Below are 20,689 nucleotides of genomic sequence, written 5' to 3' on the forward strand. Positions count from 1 at the left end.
TCTCTCTTTAAAGAAACTTGACTTTTCTGGTATTGAACCAGACGTGAAGCCATTTGAAGAGAAGTTTGGAAAAAAAATTCTTGTGAAGTGTAATGATTTATCTTTCAATTTGCAAAGCTGTGTTGCTGAAAATGAAGAAGGACCAACAACAAATGTAAACCATTCATCCGATTATTTTCTGTTAATATTGTAACAGATGTCTCAATATTTTGCTGACAGTGTTCCTAATAGCAAAAGTCTTTGCTATGCTTGAGAAACATTGTTCATGTGTGTTTGTGGGTATTCCTACTCTTTTAAATTGAAATGAGAGCCTAAATGCTATAAGAAGTACCTTTGTAACGACCCTTGTGTTGTAGAAATTGAATTTTTTCTTGTACTGTCTTCTATACAATGTCAGTAATATCTAGAGTTGTGGTCCTTTATTTATGAATATGATATTCATCTTCCTGTTATACATGTTTTTACAGTAATATAGATGATAACAATGACATTTCATTTATTTTTTTTAAATGTTTAGGTAGAACCTTTCTTTGTCACATTATCACTATTTGATATTAAAAACAACCGGAAGATTTCTGCAGATTTCCATGTTGATTTGAACCACACATCAGTAAGGCACATGCTATCCAATGCACCTCAACCAATGATGAATGGCAGTGGTGACAGTTCACACAGAATTCAAGACATTTATGAAACGATGTTACAATATCCAAAGCAGGTAAGAATTAGTGAAATGTGGCTTGTATTTTGAATAGGACAGTTTTCCATCATGCTTCAAATGGCTTTCCATTATGTGATGTAAAAAGTGTGTGCATTTTCATTTTATATTTATCTTGTGTTTTATTTTTAGGGAATATTTTCAGTCACATGTCCTCATCCCGACATTTTCCTTGTGGCCAGAATAGAAAAAGTATTACAGGGAAGTATTACACATTGCGCTGAACCGTACATGAAAAGTTCAGATTCTTCAAAGGTACGTTATCCTCTTTTGTGGCACTGAAAAAATAGCGAGGCAGGACAGGTTGATTTGGAGTTAATAAATATCTATCAAAAATGTGGTTCTTTTATAAGGTGTTCCAGTGACAGTTATTTGGTTTAGTAAGTTCTAGTTATTAGTAGTAACTGTTATTATTTACATTTTATCAGTAAAGTCCAGTATATAATTAAGAAAATTATTCAGCTCTTTGTAATCATGACAATCTATAATTTTTAAAGGCTTTAAACTGATGAAAGAATGCTAATCTTCAATGTGAAAGTTGAGTTGCAAGTGAAATTAAATGTATTCAGAAACTAACTGCATATCTCTATTAGTTAGTGGATCTCATTTACTATATAATTGTTATTGTCTTTTTCTTTAACTCAGTTTTCAGTGACCAGTGTTCACTGTAACTTTCGTATCTATATTCTTACTGTTTTCCTTCAGAACCATTGATATCATTAAGCCTACATTTTTGCATTTGAAATGCTCTGTAGGTTTGAAGGAACTCTGTATCACCTTTGGAAATAAACCACTGAAACGTGAATTTTTTTAGAAGTCTAGGATAATGTAACATTTTAATGTTTGGGTTTTTTTTGAAACTTAGCTAACAAGAAACTTGGTCAGTTGCTGTTTCTTGTCTGTCAGTGAAGCACCAGTGTTTTAATTTTGTTGGCTTAGAGTACTGTTTAAATAGTCCGATGAGGGTAATAGAGATTTTGTAAGCAATGTCAGGTGTTGTTGATATTCCTCCTGCTTTCAGCTAGTCAAAGGGACAAAGGAAGGGTTAACACTCAGTCTCTGCAGAGGAACAGCGTTCTCTTCTACTGATTTAGTTCTGGCTAAGTTAAATGCGAAAAACTGTATTTTTCACTTGGTCTTAATATAGAGCAGGCTACTGATTTGCTTTTCCAGGAATGGCTGAGATTTTTTTGCAGCTATCATTAGAAAGCAACAGCTCTGCATTTTGAGAGCCTGTTTTTGAAGTGCGTGCTGACTGTTACTGAGTTAAAGCAAAACTGAACTGAATAACTGCTTTTTGGTGGTCTTGGGCCTGTGCCACACAGGAAAGTTAGTTAAGCCCAAGAGTTCCAAAATTTGATGCTGAATGCTAGGACTATGTTGACCTGTGTTAGAGTAACAGCCAAATGAGAACATTCATTGTTATATTAACTTACGCTGCCTGTTTCTGGTTTTCATTTGCTCGTAACTTTACACAATTGAATCCTTAGTTTGAATTTTTGTCTATTCTTGTTCTTTGGGATTACACTGAATTAGCTGGAAACAAAACCAGAACAGTACTGAACAGTTATGTAGGCCTCCCCTTATATCAGTGCAATAAACAAGTTCCAGTTCCCTGCAGAATTGCTGCTCTGGTCAAGGAGAAGAAAAAATTGAAGAAAAAAATTACATAAATCACTTGTTCTACCATTAAACACTGATATTGGGGAATAATGATAATTATTGATCAAGGGTCTGTGCTTTTAAATGTAATTTCTCCCCTTTTTACAAGAAAGGATAATTGAGAGTTGGCTTAAAGGGCACAGCAATAAAAAAAAAAGCTCTTCCTAATGTCAAAAGCATAGATCAGGGATAGTATTCAGGCAGGTTTACTCTGGGTTTTTCTGCCTCTAGAAAATACTTTTCACTGTGTTAGGTACCCATGGAAAGCTGACTTCTGGAAAAGAGAAACCTACTGCTCTGTCAGGAGGTTCTGTTATAGGTCAAGTGGTTCAGCACTGTGTTGAACATCTCAGAATAGTGGGTTTCTAGGTCTGCTTGTTGGTTCAATATAATGGAAGTATTTGTTCATATTTCATAGTTGACAAAAACAAAACCTGAAAATTCTAATGAGAACAATTTGTCCCATCTCATTCTCCTTTCTGATGCTTAAGTTATCAGTTGTTGAATATTTACAAATTAAAGAAGGCAGAAATCAGATGACTTGTTAGCAATTCTTTTTTTTTTCTTGCTTAATTAAATGTGTTATCAGGAAGTGTGGATGGGTTTGTTTTCACTTGTGAAATGTTGCGAGATCAGCAGGCCTTGCTTAACCTGAAATGAATTGTTAAGAGGTATTAATTTAATTTATATCTGTGTCAATGCGTGGGTTTTTCTTGTATGTTAATTAATGGTGTTGATTTTAAAACTTGGCTATTTCTTATGTCCCTTGAAGGTTGCACAGAAAGTTTTGAAGAACGCTAAGCAGGCATGCCAGAGACTAGGTCAATATAGAATGCCTTTTGCCTGGGCAGCTAGGTAAGGACAAATCTTGCCAATATGTAGTTTTACCTCGCTTTTCTTTAACATTGGGCAGAGGAGCTGGGGATGCCCCACCCCTGGAGGTGTTCAAGTCTAGGTTGGACAAGCACCTGAGCAGCCTGATCTACTGGGTGACATCCCTGCCTATAGCACGAGAGTTGGAACTGGGTGATCTTTAAGGTCCCCTTCAACTCAACCTATTATTCTGTGATTATCTTCTGCATCTCATTTTGTTTAAATCTCAATGTGCTATTTAAATTACTTTTTGTTTTGCCTTGAATTAAACAAAGATTTCTGAAAAGCAAGCTTAGACTTACGCTTTGTAGTAGGAAAAAAGTTGAAAATTCATCACATTATCATTCAAACTCTTGAATATTGGCAACTGTTTTCCATTGTCAAGATTTTTAATTTTACTAAGAATTAAATGGCTCTCTTTTTTTTTACACTGAGCTATTTATATGTTAAAACTCCCCTACAATAAAAGGAATATTAAATGCTCAATACGAAGGATAGTGCAGTATGTTCTACTTCGTAGTAAAGAAGTTTCTTGATAATTGCAACAGTTATATTAACTCATCTGAAAGCAAGACTTTGACTTTCAGGACATTGTTTAAAGATGCCTCGGGAACACTGGACAAAAATGCAAGATTTTCACCTCTTTTCAGACAAGACAGTAATAAGCTTTCAAATGAAGACATGCTGAAATTGTTAGCGGATTTCCGGAAGTAAGTTTAATTTTCCTCGCTCTATCCTGAAAATTAAACAATCTTTTCTCTTATTAGATGCTCCAGTTGAAGAGCATCTTCTGATGTATATATTTATGTTTTCACTTCAAATAGAAAAATTGTACAGACATTCAGTGCATTCACACAACCTACAGATCTCTCCTTTGCAGCGTTTGAGGGCTTTGAGCAGGACTGAAGTATTATGCCATGTATAACCATCATATATTGAAGTGTCTCTGTTAGGTGTTATGCCTGCATGATGCACTGTTCTGGCTCTCAAAGAAGGCAAAATATGAGCATGTATCACATTCACTGAGTTCGGAAAGAGGATACTAGGTCTCAGGGAAGGGGGCTTCAAGTCAGTATCCCCTCTACCTTCCTTGGGAGTGCATGTGGCTCAGAATGCCTAAACAACAGTATACTGATCATACTTCCTAAAAAACTGTTCCTAAAGATCACATCATTTTTTTCTGCAAGGTTTACAAATCTCCTACTGACAGATTATCATATTAAATAACTAAAATATTTAGATTTACTGAGAAATTTTTACTGCTTTGCAAAGGCATTTCCTTTTCTGTTACTCGATGGTTAACTGGAATTGTATTAATGTTTGCTAAGCACAGATCTTAAAAGGCTTTGGATAAAGCTTCTTTATTTTATTGTTACTTACCAAATCTGTTAAAGCAGTGAGGTTTGTAACAGGTATTTTAATTCAATTTTATCTAGCTCCTCAAAGTTTCATTGATGTTTACATAGCATTGAAATTGCTGTGTACAGCTACTCCTTGCTATAAACAATATTATTGAATCTGAACCTAATATAGTAAATTAGTCTACCATGTCACTTTACTTTGTGAATTAAGAGAATGCTTTTGGTTATTCCAGTACCTTATTTGTGAATTTGTGTATGGTATTTCACAGGAATTTTAGTAAGAAAGAGATTGTAATGTCTAAGGCTTAGCTATTGGAATCAGAATCCAAACTTCAACCACAATACAGTGCAGGATAGTATTTTTGGAAAATACTGCAACTGTTTCCTTTGCAATAATTAATAATAATAATTTAAAAAAAAGGTACTCTACTGATATTTTAACATGGAAAATGCCCCTACTTCAAATCATGTTTTGGATTAGCTACATGGATGGAAACATCTAAGAAATGTTATTGTAGTCTTGTTAAGACTAAATATTGTTGTTACTTTAGGAAAAGAACAACACAGAAAAAAAATTACTGAGAGAAAGACGCATTTTGTTAACTTACTGATTTTGCTTCCTCTTTGGTCTTCCCCCAGGTTTATCCTATTAATATCAATGCTCATTGATGGCCATTTAAGTTTAAAGCTATACCCTCTTTGCCAATTATATTGAGTTATTACAAGGCAAAGAAAATCTGTCTTTTTAAAAGGTTTTCACTTCAGTATAAAGAAAGGGAATCAAAGTGCTTTTTCTTATTTTCACATTTGTGAATAAAGCCTTAGTTCTCTTTTAAATTCTCAAAAAGAAAAGAGGAAAAAATAATAAAGTCGTCCACCCCCAAACCACCTTTCCTCTCATACTCCTGTTTCAGGATGTTATTTTTGCCTCTGTTTCCTATTCTCTTTCCCACCTCTTCCCCCCTCTATTTTTTTTTTTCTGGCATTCTGATAGCTTTGCATTTAGACTGACTTTGAGGTTTTTGGTTTTGTTTTTTCTTCCACTAGGCCTGAAAAGATGGCCAAGCTTCCTGTTATTTTAGGAAATCTGGATGTTACAATTGATAATGTGTCACCAGATTTTCCAAGTAAGTATTAATAAACACTGTTAAATGGACATTCAGTTGTTTTCTCTTCAGCTTTCTATTGATTTTTAATATATTTTCAGATTATGTTAATTCATCATACATTCCTATGAAACAGTTTGAAAATAGTACCAAGACACTAGTAACGCTTGAAATAGAGGAATTTGTTCCCTGTATACCAAGACACACTCAGCCTTTCACCATCTACAACAATCATCTTTATGTTTATCCAAAGCATTTGAAATATGACAGTCAAAAGACTTTTGCAAAGGTGAGTATAGGCAAAAAAACAAATTCTTTTTCCAATGGACTGATATTGTTTACATACTGTATTTCTGTGATGTTCCTTCCAATTAAGTGTTTTTGTTTTTGAATGCTGCTTTAGGCTAGAAATATTGCAGTATGCATTGAATTCAAGGATTCTGATGAAGAGGATTCTTTGCCTTTAAAGGTTAGTCTTTGCGTTTTATGACTGATTAAAGAAAACTGTGACCAGTTAGCTAATCAGGACACTAATACTTGACTGATTTTATGTAGCTCGAGGTGGTAGCGTTCTATCCTTTTTTTGCATTTGGTATAGAAGTAATTTCTAGATGATATGCTTGTTTTTGAAATAAAAGATTACTAAGAGCATTTTCTTTCCTTATATCAACAAAAATTCCAGTATTAAACCTGTTGCAAACAAGGGTGTCTTGTACCTACTCTAATTTTTAAGCAGTAAAAACAATAAATCTTTAGACCAACTATAGAACCAAGTCTGTATTTGTTCCGGAGCTATCACAGTATATAGGAAGTGCCTGAAAGAAATGAAGTAGAAAAATATTTAGGAATTCTGAGGTGAAACCACAGTGTCAACTCTACTGCACAGCAGGCAGACTACAGGTGATGTAATCTGTCTGTGAAAAGAAACCAAGAGTTAAAGGCAAGACCTTATAGGTTCCAGTAATAATCAGAATATCATAGCAACATACAGACAACTTCTAGAGACCTTGCAGTAATCTCTTTATTCACTTTCCTTAGAAATTCTTTTTCAAAGGACATGTCAGTTTTTCAACCAAGTCAGGGGTGCTTCAATGTTTCATCTTGTCAGCTTCTCTATAGCAATTTGATTTGCTGTTTAGTACAATGCATTCATCTAAATTCCGCAGTTGAAAGGAGGTCAATAGCTTACTCATCATTAGTTTTTAATCACTGCTAATATCCACATTAAGTTTGTGTTTTTTTATTTTAAGATCAACACTTTTGACATACAAAAGTTGCATTACAAAATGTCCATTGTTACTGAAATACGTAACACAACTTAAAATATTTCAAATTCTGGGTGAAACTTTTACCTAAGAGCGAAAAAGAATTTGTTGTCGTTTCTGTTTTTTCCCTTTTCTACTGTTAGTGTATCTATGGTAGACCAGGCGGACCAGTATTTACTAGAAGTGCATTTGCTGCTGTTTTGCATCACCACCAAAATCCGGAGTTCTATGATGAGGTAAGCTACCTTTCTGAGGTGATTTTTACTGTGTTAAGTATTAAATACACTTCAAAACAACTAGCAAAAATTTAGGATTGTGAAGGTCTTGCTAACGGTGTCAGTTAAATCAGACCCTCCTTTTCACTGTAATTAAATATTTTTGAAAGTTTTGTAAGTGTAATTCTTGAATCTTGCTTCAAATAACAATCTCGAACTGCTTTTAAGTCAGACTGTTCAACCAGTATGGCATGTCACTGTTCTAGCTGAAGTCTTCTACAATGGTTGTGTTTCTTTGCTTTTCAGATTAAAATAGAATTGCCCACTCAGTTACATGAAAAGCACCATTTGTTATTCACCTTCTACCATGTCAGCTGTGACAATTCAAGCAAAGGGAGTACAAAGAAGAAAGATGTTGTTGAAACACAAGGTGTGTCTGCTAGTGGTTTGCTTTCAGTAACTACCTGGGAGATCTTATGAAGTATGTTTAGCTGATAAACTATGATTTTGTTGCCTTGATCCATACGATGCTTTATATTATAGTGACAGACAGATTTCATTAAGTATTTCTTGTTTTAAATGTTTTAGGATGCCTACAACATGTATGTATTTTCAAACTCATAAGAATTTACTTGCCTTTTCAATTCTTTCTAAGTGTGTGAGTTCGAATCATTTGACCCTTACATTAACGTTTTCTCGTTTATGAATTATATATTGGAAGACTGGAAGACTTTTGTAAGCATTTATATAAAGATTCATGACATATTTGAAATTACTTTCCTTTCATGTTTCATAGTTGGCTATTCTTGGCTTCCACTAATAAAAGATGGAAGAGTGGTGACAAATGAGCAACACATTCCAGTGTCAGCAAATCTTCCACCAGGCTATCTTAGTTATCAAGAAGTGGGGGTTGGAAAGGTATGGTATATAAAATTGTTCTAATCTTTCAAAAAAAAAAGATATTCAGAGAAGAATTAATTGTAATTTCCCAGTCTGATAAGATCAAGTCACTTTCTATTGAAAATTGTTTTTATATGTGAAATGGAGTGCTTTGCAAAAGTTACGCATCTGACTTAAAAGAAAGAAATTAACTCCAACAGAAGCTGGAGGCAAAGTTCATGGCTAAATTCTGACCTACAAAAGAATATGAATGAACATACCCTAATGTAGTTTTTCTTGTAAACTGTTAATTATGTGTTTCTGTTATTATTTAGCTGATATATTTAGAAAATGTTTGTTTCATTTTGTAGCAATAATTGAAGTTAGTAATTTTTAAGTGTTTAAGTATTTTCAGTTTATGAAGATATGCAAATAATCTGAAGTCCTTTACTAAATTTTTTTTAGCATTTCATGCTGTCTCCTTTCAGTAAGTCCTTTATTCCTGAAAAAGTCGTATTCTCACATCTTGATTTTTGTGATCTTTATACTTCACTAGTAAAATTTATGGTTGTATTTTTCAAAGCAGAAAGCTTGCAAAATTAATAGTAATAAAAACAATACCAAGGAGGATACAAAATGTGAAATGTGGCAGGGGATTTGACTAAAGGAATGAAATGCAGAAAGAAAATTGACTCATTTTGGAGGAAGAGGCCTAAAATCAACAGCAAGAGGTGTTGGTCTCCTCCTATTCCACCACTTTTTCTTTTTTAAACTCTACTGTAAGCTTTCCAGCCATTGACATCTTTACATCTTTCATCTTTTCATATTGTAGGTATATTTTTTTTATGCCTCTGCTGTCCATCTCTGCTCACCTCCATGGGTAGGAGATTAGGACCAAGATGACTAGTTGTAGATCTAATGATAAAGTCTCTCCATAACTGATTGTCAGGGTAGAAAGCTGAGCCTTCCCATCCTATTTGCAAAGAACTGAGAATGGGAAGGAAGTACTGGCTAATATCTATCAGTAACCCGTGTTAAGATTTACACTGTGTCAGTACCTACAGAAATTCTTCAGTTGTTTTTTTTTTTTTTTTTTTTTTTTTTTTCAGAGAAGTAGTACATGTTTCTCTGTAGCCAAACATTTCTTTGCACAATTTTAGGGGAAATAAGAAATCTATGACTTCAAAGAAAAGTCATTTTGTTAGTAAGTAAGGAAACTACAGTGGGACTTTAAAAATAAATGTCATAAATGCTTTAGGTAATATTCCCTGCATAATTTTCCTTTTTTATTTTATGACTTTATTCATTGTACACATTTCTTCTTCTGTTTAGAAAAAAGTGTTGTTTGTGGTACTATAAAGAAAGCACTGTCTTATTCTAGTATATTGCTACATTATTTTACTTTTCCTCTGCATGTGTGCGTTCAGCATTCTGGTCCTGAAATTAAATGGGTAGATGGAGGCAAACAGCTGTTAAAAATATCCACTCATCTGGTGTCAACTGTGTATACTCAGGTGAGTTACAAAACAAACGCAATTAGGTTAAGTTTTAGGAATAATGTATGTTTCTGATATGTATATACAATATCTGGGGAAGCTTCTAATACTCAATATGCTACTATCTTACTGTTTTTTGTCTCTCGGATGTTCTGCATGGTTTCTGTCTTTCACATCAGATGTGAAAAGCAGCAGATGTTAGAGTGAAGCTATTGAAAATGTGAGACTTTTGTCTAACATTTTCATCCATTCCATTCTGAAACTTCCATTTAGATAACAGATTGTAGTGGCATGTCTGCAAAGCAAGGAGTCCTGTTATAGCTGCTCATAAAATACATAGTATGATAACGTGAATTATTCTATTTTCCACATGTCAATTGGTTTGAAGCAAATATAGATGAAGTTTTGCATAATGGGTGTTCAAAAGTACTGGAAATTTCTTATGTGGGTTTAAAAAAAAAAAGTGTTACATGGAGACAAAATTAGCCTTCAGAGTAGCACACTTATATTCAACTTTCAAAAATAATTTATATAGACATATATGGATTTTATGTATTAACATTGTAATGTGTTATGTTTTAGATAGTCATGTTAGATAACGTTTATTTTTTTTTTTTTGTCTTTGACAGGACCAGCATTTGCATAATTTTTTTCAGTACTGTCAGAAAACGGAATCTGGAGCTCGTGCAATAGGAACTGATCTAGTAAAATATCTCAAGGTATAAAATGTCAGTGAATAACAAATTATAATATTTTTTATATCTTTGTGAAACCTAGGAGCTTCAGACATTGTCTAGGTCTCATTTACATAATATACAATATAAAAAGAACAAGAAGATGTTTCTTGCCCTAGATAAACTTAAAATTACAATGTAAGATGAAACCTTAAGGGAATAATGAGTTAGTATTGGTTAGCATTATGGCTTATAATTTCAGAACACCAATGGCCTGTTGTGTCAAATTAATCGAATCAAACTGCACATGGGAATGATGAGGAATTGATGACCTATTTTCTAAAATTTTGCTCAGATGGTCATCAGTGTCGTGTCTACAGTTGTCTTTCAGGACTAGATCAATAGAGTGCATGGTTTCCATAGCAATTTTATATTAACCAAGTAGGCCATGTTTTTAATGTGGAACCCCAAATTCAGTCATCTTAAAATCCATTAAGGTATCATAAGTAACTCCAGATTTTCTTAGGCACAACAAAATTCATTATTGTATTTGCGTTTTCATTATCAGTACATAAAACTGGACTGTCTGTCCATGACATTTATGTAAGGATTTAACTATTGAATGTGGCACACTTCTGAACTGAATTTGCTTTGTGATTTTGGTTATGTCAAAAATGTGATTTATCTGATTTATCTTCCCTGCCCTAAGACTTCTGAAATATATTTGTATAGCTTATTCCTTACTTTACTTAGATTTATATTAATTCCATGTTAGCAAAATCTTTAGGGTCAGTGACAAGAATATGTCTTGCCAAAATCCCTGGGTCAGAATAATGTAATCACAGTTTGTTTAAAACTCTTGTTTGTCGTCAAATACCAGAAGACTCTAACTGCACAGTATGAGCATGTTCAACACCACTGGATTACATATCATGTTGACTTTATCTCGCTTCAAGGTAACAGAAGACAAATACTGTCTTCTGTGGCACATAACGAGTTACTGTTATTCTCAGTTTCAGTAGGCCAAGCTCCTGTTTAGCTAGGCCTCCCGGAAGCCCAAATAGTCTTTACTTCTCCTGCATATGGACATCTTGCTGTCTGTGTGCAACCTAATGTGTGCAAACATTTATGTTGGAAACTCTTCTCAGTTGCCTTCTGTGCAGTTGTATTTCGGGTACTTAACACCAAATAACGCAAGCAGCCTATATTTTTGGAAAAATACTTGCAGAAATTTTTGCAGTTTTAGAACTTGTGATTTCAGTGCCCTTATTTCAAGGGAGTGACAACATTACTGCTTTCTTTCAGAGCCTTCATGCTATGGAAGGCCATGTGATGATAGCCTTCCTGCCAACTGTTCTCAATCAGTTGTTTAGAGTTCTCACTAGGGCAACCCAAGAGGAAGTTGCAGTCAATGTGACAAGGTAAAGATTTCAAGTTCTTCACAGAGTTTAAATGATGGCTGGGTTATGACATAAATGTGTAACTGAATAACACTTGCAATTGCAATCATAGCTTTCTTTGTAGACTTGCTTAGTTTTGGTTTCTGACTTCTGTCTAGGGTTATCATCCATATTGTTGCACAGTGTCATGAAGAAGGCTTGGATAGCTACTTGAGATCTTACGTCAAGGTAGGCACAATTAAATACAATAACTCTATTTAAAAGTAAATGAACTCTTTAAAAAAAAAAAAAGATTATATAGAGTTGTATCAGTTTGATTTCAACTGTTTCTTATTATGTCATGGTTTCCTATCATGTTCTGTGTTTTCTCCCTAAGTATGCTTATAAAGCTGAACCCTACGTTGCTTCTGAATATAAGACAGTACATGAAGAATTGACAAAGTCCATGACAACAATTCTAAAGCCATCTGCTGACTTTCTTACAAGCAACAAGCTACTTAAGGTATATATTGAACTATGCTTTTACTGTATGGTCTTATCTGGTCATAATTTAAGTATAGGAATTAATTGTATTGAAATTATTACTCAATGCCTACAGTGATTTCACAGAATATTTTCTTTTCTCTGCAGTATTCCTGGTTCTTCTTTGAAGTTCTGATAAAATCAATGGCTCAGTATTTGATAGAAAACTCTAAAGTGAAGGTATGTCAATTTGTGGAAAAAAGTTATTCTAATAGCAATTTGTGCAGTCTCTTCTTTCTCCGATCATATAATATTATTAAAAAACCCTTTTAACAGTTTCTTTTGTAAGGAAAGGAGGGAAAGAGCAAAGCAGGAGAAAGCAATTGAGATACTAGAATTGAGGTATTAGGAAGATCTACAGAGCTTGGTTTAACATTATCCTAAAAGGATAGAAACCACTTAAAATCCATATAGTAGAGAAGCCTGTGTAAATAATTAGACCTTTCAGTAAGATTTCTTAATATTTATCATAGAATCATTCCGGTTGGAAAAGACCTTTTGAGATCATCTAGTCAAACCTTTACTAAACCTAGTACTAAAGCCCACCACTAAGCCATGCTAGTATGTTCTAGATCTACATCTTTCTTGAAATCCTCCAGGAATGGCGACTCAACCACTTCTCTGGGCAGCCTATTCCAGTGCTGCACGACCCTTTCAGTAATTAAATTTTCCCTAATATCCAATTGAAACTTCCCCTGACACAACTTGAGGCTGTTTCCCCTTGTCTTACCACTTGCAATTGGGCTCTTCTCCCAAGCACCTACCTCTTCACAGCCTCCTTTAAGGCAATTGTAGAGCATGATAAAGTCTCCCCTGAGCCTCCTTTTCTCTGGGCTAAATAACCCCAGTTCCCTCTGCCACTCCTTGTCAGACTTTTCTTCACAAGCTTCATTGCCTTTCTTTGGACGACATGCTCCAGGGCCTCGATGTCTTTCTTGTACTGAGGGGCCCAAAACTGAACACGGCACTCGAGGTGCGGCCTCACCAGAGCAGAGTACAGGGGGACGATCACCTCCCTGGTCCTGCTGGCTGCAGTATTTCTGATACAAGCCAGGGTGCTGTTTGCCGCCTTGGCCACTGGAGCACGCTGCTGGCTCATATTCCACCTGCTATCATCCAATACCCCAAGGTCCCTTTTCTGCCAAACAGCTTTCCTGCTACTCTTCCCTCAGCCTCCAGCATTGCCTGGGGTTGTTGTGCCCCAAGCCCAGAACCTGGCACTTAGTCTTGTTTAACCTCATGCAGTTGGCCTTGGCCCATTGATCCAGCCTATCCAGATCCCTGTGCAGAGTCCTCTTACCCTCAAGCAGATTAATGCTTGTGCCTAAGTTGGTGTTGTCTGCAAACTTACTGAGGGCGCTCTTGATCTACTCATCTAGATAAAGATATTAAAGAAAACTGATCCCTGGGAGACACTACCAGTAACCAGCCTGGATTTAACTCCATTCAGTACAACTCTTTGGGCCCAGCCACCCAGCCAGTTTTTAACCCAATGAAGCATGTACCCATCCAGGCCTTAAGCAGCCGCCTTCTTCAGGAGAATGCTGTGGGAAATGGTGTCAAAAGCCTTACTGAAGTCTATGTAGACCACATCCACAGCCATCTTTTGGCATGCGGGGATGGCCTGCTCCTGCACCTTTAAAATTTCCTTCTTGAAGAGAGTCCAGTCTTCCTGAACACCTTTGCCCTTCAGGACTGCCTCTCAAGAGACTCCGCCAACCAGTCTCCTCAACAGGCCTAAGTCTGCCCTCTAGAAGTCCAGGGTGGCTGCTCTGCTAACTCCACTCCTTATCCAAGAATCACACGATTCATTTGTGATTGCTGTGCGGCAGACAGACTACAACCTTTGCATCACCCACAAGTCTTCCTCTATTTCCAAGCAAGTGGTCCATCAGAGCACTGTCCCTAGTTGACTCACTCACCAGCTGTGTCAGGAAGTTATCTTACACTCTAGAAACCTCCTAGGCTGTTACCTCTCCACTCTGTTGAATTTCCAGCAGATAGATGAACAAAAGAATGAGGGCTAGTGATTGTGAGACTTCTCCAGCTGTTTGCAGGATATTTCATCTGCCTCTTTGGCCTAGTTAGGCGGTCTATAAGACGTTGTTTTATAGACAACGTCTATATTTTAAATTTTATGTTTTACGAGGTTGTTTTGATGATAGCGGCTGTCATAACCCTCCTGCTGTAGAATGGCTTCCAGTGCCTCCTGTTTGTTGCCCATACTGCGTGCATTGGTGTAGATACACTTCAGTTGGGCTAATGATCCTACCCCCTTTTTGAGGGGAGAAGCCCTAATTCCTGTATGATCATTCCTGTGCACTTCCGTGATTTCTAATCCGTCAATGTCCCTTGTGCCTGTGGTGCTGCATGGCTCTCCATCCGCTACATCAGCAGGGATGGCAGACCAATGGACCTTGCTAGCATGCCATTCTTCAAACATTATCATACGGACTTTTTTCTGTTCTTCACTGATATTTTGCAGTTTCAGTGGTACCTGTTCAAATAGATTAGGAAAAGACAGGAGGATCTATAAATGTAAATTTCCTTTATTGATTTGATACTCCTTGAGGAAGGAGTTTGTGCCTTTGTTCACTCCGTGAATGGAGTATTTCTTGTTTTACCACACTGTATTTTGTGGTTTTGTCTATTATAATTAAATTAATTGCATTAGTTAATTTATTAAGTGGAAATGAACATATAATCTGATAAAGCAGAAAACATAGATTTTTATTTAAAGTTGAAATTTTCCAGAGATTTCTGGAACTGAATTAAAATCGTGTCATTTAAAAATGATATTGGAAGGAAAAAAAAGGATTTTTTGTTGTTTCAGTACTTACCTGACAGTTCTAGCAGTGCTTTTTATTTTACAGTTTTTAACTTTTTTAAAAAATTGCATCTTCTTAAATTGCATAATGTGGTATAGCTGGGCAAGTTTCTTAAAACATGGTGTGTGTGATACTTGTATGGCTTGAGGATGTTTGCTGGATTTGGTTAGGTGATGTTCTGCAAGATAATGTTGTTTTGGCTTGGCTGAAGAGAGTTTTCATCTAATTTTTCCTGACTTAACAAACCTACAAAACTTTGCACAAGTATGGAAAAAGTATTTATATTAAAAAAATAAATAAATAATAAAACAACTTCAAATAAACCGCTGACTTGCTATCATGCAAACCCATTTCCTTAATTTAATTATAACTTTCTTTCCCTAGTGATTACATTTTTAAATTGGGATCAGATGGTGGATAAAATAAGCACAGTAGAATATAATCTTTTTAAAAGCAGGAGACTGTGTAAAACAAACAAACAAAAATGAAATTCACTTTTCAGAATGACTCAGCCATTGTACATGATCTTAGTTTTTTCTCCCTTAACCTGCATCTCCTGTAAAGTATGGTATACTGCCACTGATGAGCATTCACATTACTAAAAATGTTTTTTTTTTTTTTTTAAATTGTTGTTATCGTTGTGGAGGAAGGAAATAATTATACTGACTCATTATCTCGAAGCTAGTGAACCCTTACTGACCCATGTAACCCCAATAACAAATCTAACAAATTAAATATGCAGAGCACATGCATCCGAGGAAGACACTCAATTTTAACAAGATTTTCATTTGACAGGAAAACAAAGTTGGTAAAGAAAGAGTGTCAGCTGTAGATAACTGAGAAAGGTTTGATTACTTTGTATCAGTGTGATTTTTAAATAAAACAGAGCAAATACTGTTAATGAAAAAACTCTGACTTTTCAAAGAAGGTGCTCACTGCTAGTTTCATTTCATTTATGATTTCAAGTTGCCAGAAAAAAGTAGACAGACCACAAAAATGTTACCTAAATACTGATGGCACTTCTAACTTCTTTAAGATTCCCATCCTATTTCAGAAGATAAGGAAGCGTAGTGACGTTTTTCATTGATTTAGTAGGTTTTATAGCCCTAAATCTTTCTAAGATGGTAACAGGTCCTGAAGAGATTTTTTTTGTGAAACATTGAAACTACCAAAATGTTGTCACATTTTTTATGAGAACTTACAGGAATTGTTACAGAAGTGTGTAGCAATCATACTTAAATAAAAACAAACAAACTAAACTTGATACTGGAAAATACCCTTCTAGTTTCTGTTTGTCCCACTCTTCCCTGTACCAGTTTATTCTAACACTTCATTTAGGTTCAGATTGTTTTACTTCTGTATGTTAGGTATACTTCTTATATAGGAACCTTATTCATTTCAGGTTAACATTTTATTTGTTTTTAATAGCATCTTTAAAAGCAACCCTCGAATATGAGCTGTTCAAATTGTACAATGGAAATAAGTTCTGCTAATACGCGCTTTTAGATTCGAGTTCTTTGCTGTGTACTGCCATTCTTGCTTGTTCGTCTCCTGCAATACTATGATATAAATTTTATGGCTAAAGAAAACTACTGAACTGAACTTCTATTGCAGATTTTCCTTCATACATGATGTTAAAAAACATTTTCACTTTTAGAACTAACCTCATTGTCATCTTTTCTGTCACATGAAAGAAAAAGAGCAGAACTTCTCTCAAATATTTTGCTTGCTTTTTTCTGTCTTGTTGGGTAAACTAGTAAAGGTGCATTCAGATATTTTCTTCTTAGGAGTTCTGATAAAATTCTACAGTTGTAGGTACAGCAAAATTATTTCTATAGCATGATTTTTATGGTATTTTACAAATATTTAATTACTGTCAAGAAAAATACTGAGTATATTTTAGGGCACTGACTGACATACCTTACGTCATTAATAAATACTGTTGATATTTATATGGGTATCTCTTCCGACCTTAATATTTAGAAACCTAATTTTTCTTAAGATAGAACTAAAGTCTTTGGAGCACAGCTCAAATGAGATTTTGTATAATCATTGATTTCTGTAGTGCCCTGAAAATGACTTGTTCTGACTAGGAGTGTTGCATTCAATTTAGTTCAAAAAGGTATACAAATGACAAAGCACTTGGATATTTTGATCTTACAGTTTTCAGAAAGAAAAGCAATGACAGTTAAAATGGTTTTTATCAAAGCTAGCTTCTTCTTTAGCATCACCCCACAAGTCATTAAGTCCCTACAGACAAAAGACAATTTATTATAGACTGTAAGATACAGAAAAGTAAAAGAGACTCTGTAACGGCAATAAGTTGAAGAGAACTTACTGTATGAAATAATTGATGAAGATAATAATACAGATGGTGAGTAGAAACAGGTAAATCATGAATGTAGAGGAAATCTGTTAAACTAAGTGACAAAGAACTTAATGGCAAAGGAAAATATTTCTGATGAGTGGAAACTTAAAACGTGGAGAGTAGGATTTTGAAGCCAGGAAGAGCTGAGATTTGAAGTGGCTGATGAGAAAGAAAGAAAAAAAGCATGGATGAGACTTGAAAAAAGGCTCAGGAAAATCTTTAAATAAAATGCTATTTTAAACTACTATGAGAATTTGAAAACCTCTTAATGCTTTGTCTCCCTTCCATGGCGAGTTATCTATATCTTATGTAAAATAAGTTTTCGTATATTTTAGTGTTATAAACCGTATTAAATATGTATCTGAATTTGTGCTTCTAGCTCTTGCGAAACCAGAGATTTTCCGCTTCCTTTCATCATGCGGTTGAGACGGTTGTTAATATGCTAATGCCACACATCACTCAGAAGTACAGAGACAATCCAGAGGCTTCAAAAAATGCCAACCACAGCCTTGCTGCCTTTATAAAAGTAAGTACACAAGTGACAGCTCTGTGGTTACTTTTGCAGTAATGCTGTTTCTTCGTGAATTTTAAAGAATTTTAAAGCTGACCCATATAAAACTGAACGTGCATAATGCTTTCAAAGTATAATTCTCTGTCCAAGTTAAAATGCATTGAAATACAACTTGTCTTTTGTGATCAAAAATACATATTTTCAGAGGTTTGATTTTTAATGAATTTACATTTTATCAAAATTTTTATTTTTTCTTGTCTCCCCCTCCCCTTCAATATGATCTAGTTATCTTTTAATCCCACAAAGGTTTCATGCTTTGAGTAATATTTTATTTTTAATGAATTTGGTATGGATAGTCTTTTAGTATCTTTCTGTTTTCAGCCAATAATGGAGAAAAAAGGATGGGGAATGAAATGGTAGATAAAGCTGCTAATAGCATGTCATTTTTGTTTGTCAAGATACATTTCTTATCTTCAAACAGTTGTTTTATATGCAGTTTCCATTCTGGATTATAAGGGGAAATTTGGTATGCATATGTATAGGTATATTAATAATTGCTTGTTTTACTGTTTATGTTCAAACTGACTGAAATATCAATAATGTGTTTGGAAAATAAACTAGCGAAGTACAAGTACTGAGCACTGAAGCAATACTAAATCAATTCCATCTTTTTGTTTGTTTTTCCCCCAGAGGTGTTTTACTTTTATGGACAGAGGTTTTGTTTTCAAGCAAATCAATAACTACATCAGCTGCTTTGCACCAGGAGATCCAAAGGTACTCTGTTTTTAAACAAATTAGTTTTAAGGATTTGCTTCTTGATGCATGTGGATACAGTCCTTCAGACTTGTTTCTAGTTACACTCAAGCATGTACACTGTGCCTAGATAATTTTTTTTCCATGAAATCACTTTTTCATATTTTGATTCACATCTCCAGGTGCAACTTGACAACCATAGAGCATGTATATTGAGAAAATGAAGAGGGGTGGGCAGCACTAAGCAGAAATTTTGAGCATAAATATGAAAGGTTAAAGTTGAAAGCATTAGGTGAATCTTTGATATCTGATAAGTTTCTATAAATTTACTGTAGAGGAAAGAGCTTGTACCAGTAATCCAAATAATTTCTTCTGCAAGTTCAGACTGTTCTTACAGTGTATTATAGCTTATTATTTATGGATGCATGTCCAAATCACTGTTCCCATTGTCCAAAATTATTAGAATTATATCCAGCTGTCAAGTATGAATTGTGTTGAAAGTCTTTTTTGCTGACATACAGAACATTGACAGGACTATATCCCTCACACTGCAAAACTGAGAGAAATCACCCTTGTGTGTAAGAAAACTGGTTTTAATGTTATTCAAATTGCTGCATCAGTTGTTTAATTTAAACTTTAAAATTACTTTTGCAGACTCTTTTTGAATTCAAATTTGAATTTCTCCGTGTAGTCTGTAATCATGAACACTATATACCTTTGAATCTACCAATGCCATTTGGAAAAGGCAGAGTTCAGAGATACCAAGGTAAATTCTTCTAAAGTCTGTGGTGTATTTCTCAGGTGTCACCTTTTTCTTGTTAAACAAATAAGCTGTGTAAATTCAGGTTGTGATGTGTAAGAAACCTCAATGTTATTAAATGGAAATGTCAAATTTTGATCTCTGTAAACTCAAAGGAGTAGTTTAGGTAGCAGAGTAATCTGTGCAAAGTACCTAGTTATTGAAACATATGGTAAATTGTCTTTGACTCTTGCCTTCCTTTCTTGCTCTGAATGTTTGTTTCTTTGTTTTGTTTTTGAGTTAGACTGCCACAGCTAGTGAATTAAAAGCTGCAACATTCCTTTAGGCGGGTGTGCAGCGTGAGGCCTGATACATTTTTTTCATAGAATCATTCAGGTGTGAAGGGATTTCAGTAGGTCTGTAGTTTACCTTCCTGGTCATGTCACCTCAGGCCTTTCATTCTGCAGACTGAATGAGCTTGGTTCCCTCAGTTTGTCCTGGCAAGGCATGTGCTCTCCAGCCTTATATCTGCTTTGGCAGCACTCCACTGAGCTCAGTCAAGTTAAGTTATCTTTCTCGTACTAGAAGGCACAAATACTCCACCTGGTGTTACAGATAGGTCTAATAAATATCAGTAGAGGGGAATAACCACTTCCCTTGATATACTGATTATGCTGCTGTTGGTACATGTTGGTCTGTATGCTGTTAGCCTTCATTATTGCCAGGATGCTCTGCTGATTCCTATTTAACTTGCTGTCCACCAGGACATTGCTTTCAGCAGAGCTGCTCCCAAGCCAGTTGTTCGATGTCTTGTATCATCACAGGGAGTTCATCCATCCCAGGTGCAAAATTTTACATTTGTCCCTGTTGAGTTGAGTCAAGTTCCTTTAGCCCATCTACATTCTTCTGAAATGCAGCCTTGCCCCCAAGCATATGAACTGTACTCCTCAGGTTTTTTTGCCATCCACAAAGCATGTTAGTCAAGCATGCTCTGTCTGTATACCGACTCATGGATGAGTCTCTTTCCTCCGCCTGGCTACAGAATTTTTACCCCCTTTTACAGTATGTAAAAGCTCTGACTGGACAGGTCTGGTTTGGCAGGCAGCCGAGCACCACACAGCTATTCAATCACCCCTCAGATCCAGTGGGATGGGGGAGAGAATCAAGGAGGAAAAAAAATTGCAACAGCTTGTGAGAAAAGACAATTTAATAGGACAGAAAAGAGAAGGATAATAAAAGAATACACAAAGCAAGTGATGCATGATGCAAGTGATGCTTGCCACCCATGGACCAATGCTCAGCCATACCCTGAGCAGCAG

The 20,689-nt window shown here is 35.3% G+C and overlaps 1 protein-coding gene and 1 long non-coding RNA gene across 15 annotated transcripts in view; one reads left to right on the forward strand and one right to left on the reverse strand.

Annotated features, from left to right (window-relative positions):
• Positions 1 to 20,689, forward strand: part of DOCK9 (dedicator of cytokinesis 9) — a 127,705-nt gene that overhangs the window by 61,898 nt on the left and 45,118 nt on the right. For all 13 annotated transcript variants that reach the window (XM_027443490.3, XM_072032445.1, XM_027443447.3 and 10 more), the window contains exons 11-30: positions 14 to 154; positions 518 to 718; positions 851 to 973; positions 3,153 to 3,235; positions 3,841 to 3,963; positions 5,662 to 5,741; positions 5,822 to 6,009; positions 6,124 to 6,189; positions 7,129 to 7,221; positions 7,507 to 7,630; positions 7,997 to 8,118; positions 9,507 to 9,593; positions 10,205 to 10,294; positions 11,555 to 11,670; positions 11,808 to 11,877; positions 12,026 to 12,151; positions 12,280 to 12,351; positions 17,747 to 17,893; positions 18,569 to 18,652; positions 19,286 to 19,397. In XM_027443490.3, coding sequence (XP_027299291.3) covers positions 14 to 154; positions 518 to 718; positions 851 to 973; positions 3,153 to 3,235; positions 3,841 to 3,963; positions 5,662 to 5,741; positions 5,822 to 6,009; positions 6,124 to 6,189; positions 7,129 to 7,221; positions 7,507 to 7,630; positions 7,997 to 8,118; positions 9,507 to 9,593; positions 10,205 to 10,294; positions 11,555 to 11,670; positions 11,808 to 11,877; positions 12,026 to 12,151; positions 12,280 to 12,351; positions 17,747 to 17,893; positions 18,569 to 18,652; positions 19,286 to 19,397 — 2,248 coding nt within the window. The remainder of the gene's footprint in view (positions 1 to 13; positions 155 to 517; positions 719 to 850; positions 974 to 3,152; positions 3,236 to 3,840; positions 3,964 to 5,661; positions 5,742 to 5,821; positions 6,010 to 6,123; positions 6,190 to 7,128; positions 7,222 to 7,506; positions 7,631 to 7,996; positions 8,119 to 9,506; positions 9,594 to 10,204; positions 10,295 to 11,554; positions 11,671 to 11,807; positions 11,878 to 12,025; positions 12,152 to 12,279; positions 12,352 to 17,746; positions 17,894 to 18,568; positions 18,653 to 19,285; positions 19,398 to 20,689) is intronic.
• The window catches only part of LOC140001292 (uncharacterized), a 37,466-nt gene that overhangs the window by 15,000 nt on the left and 1,777 nt on the right, over positions 1 to 20,689 (reverse strand). The gene's annotated exons all lie outside the window — the stretch shown is intronic.

This window comes from Anas platyrhynchos, chromosome 1, assembly GCF_047663525.1.
Source record: "Anas platyrhynchos isolate ZD024472 breed Pekin duck chromosome 1, IASCAAS_PekinDuck_T2T, whole genome shotgun sequence".
NCBI lineage: Eukaryota > Metazoa > Chordata > Aves > Anseriformes > Anatidae > Anas > Anas platyrhynchos.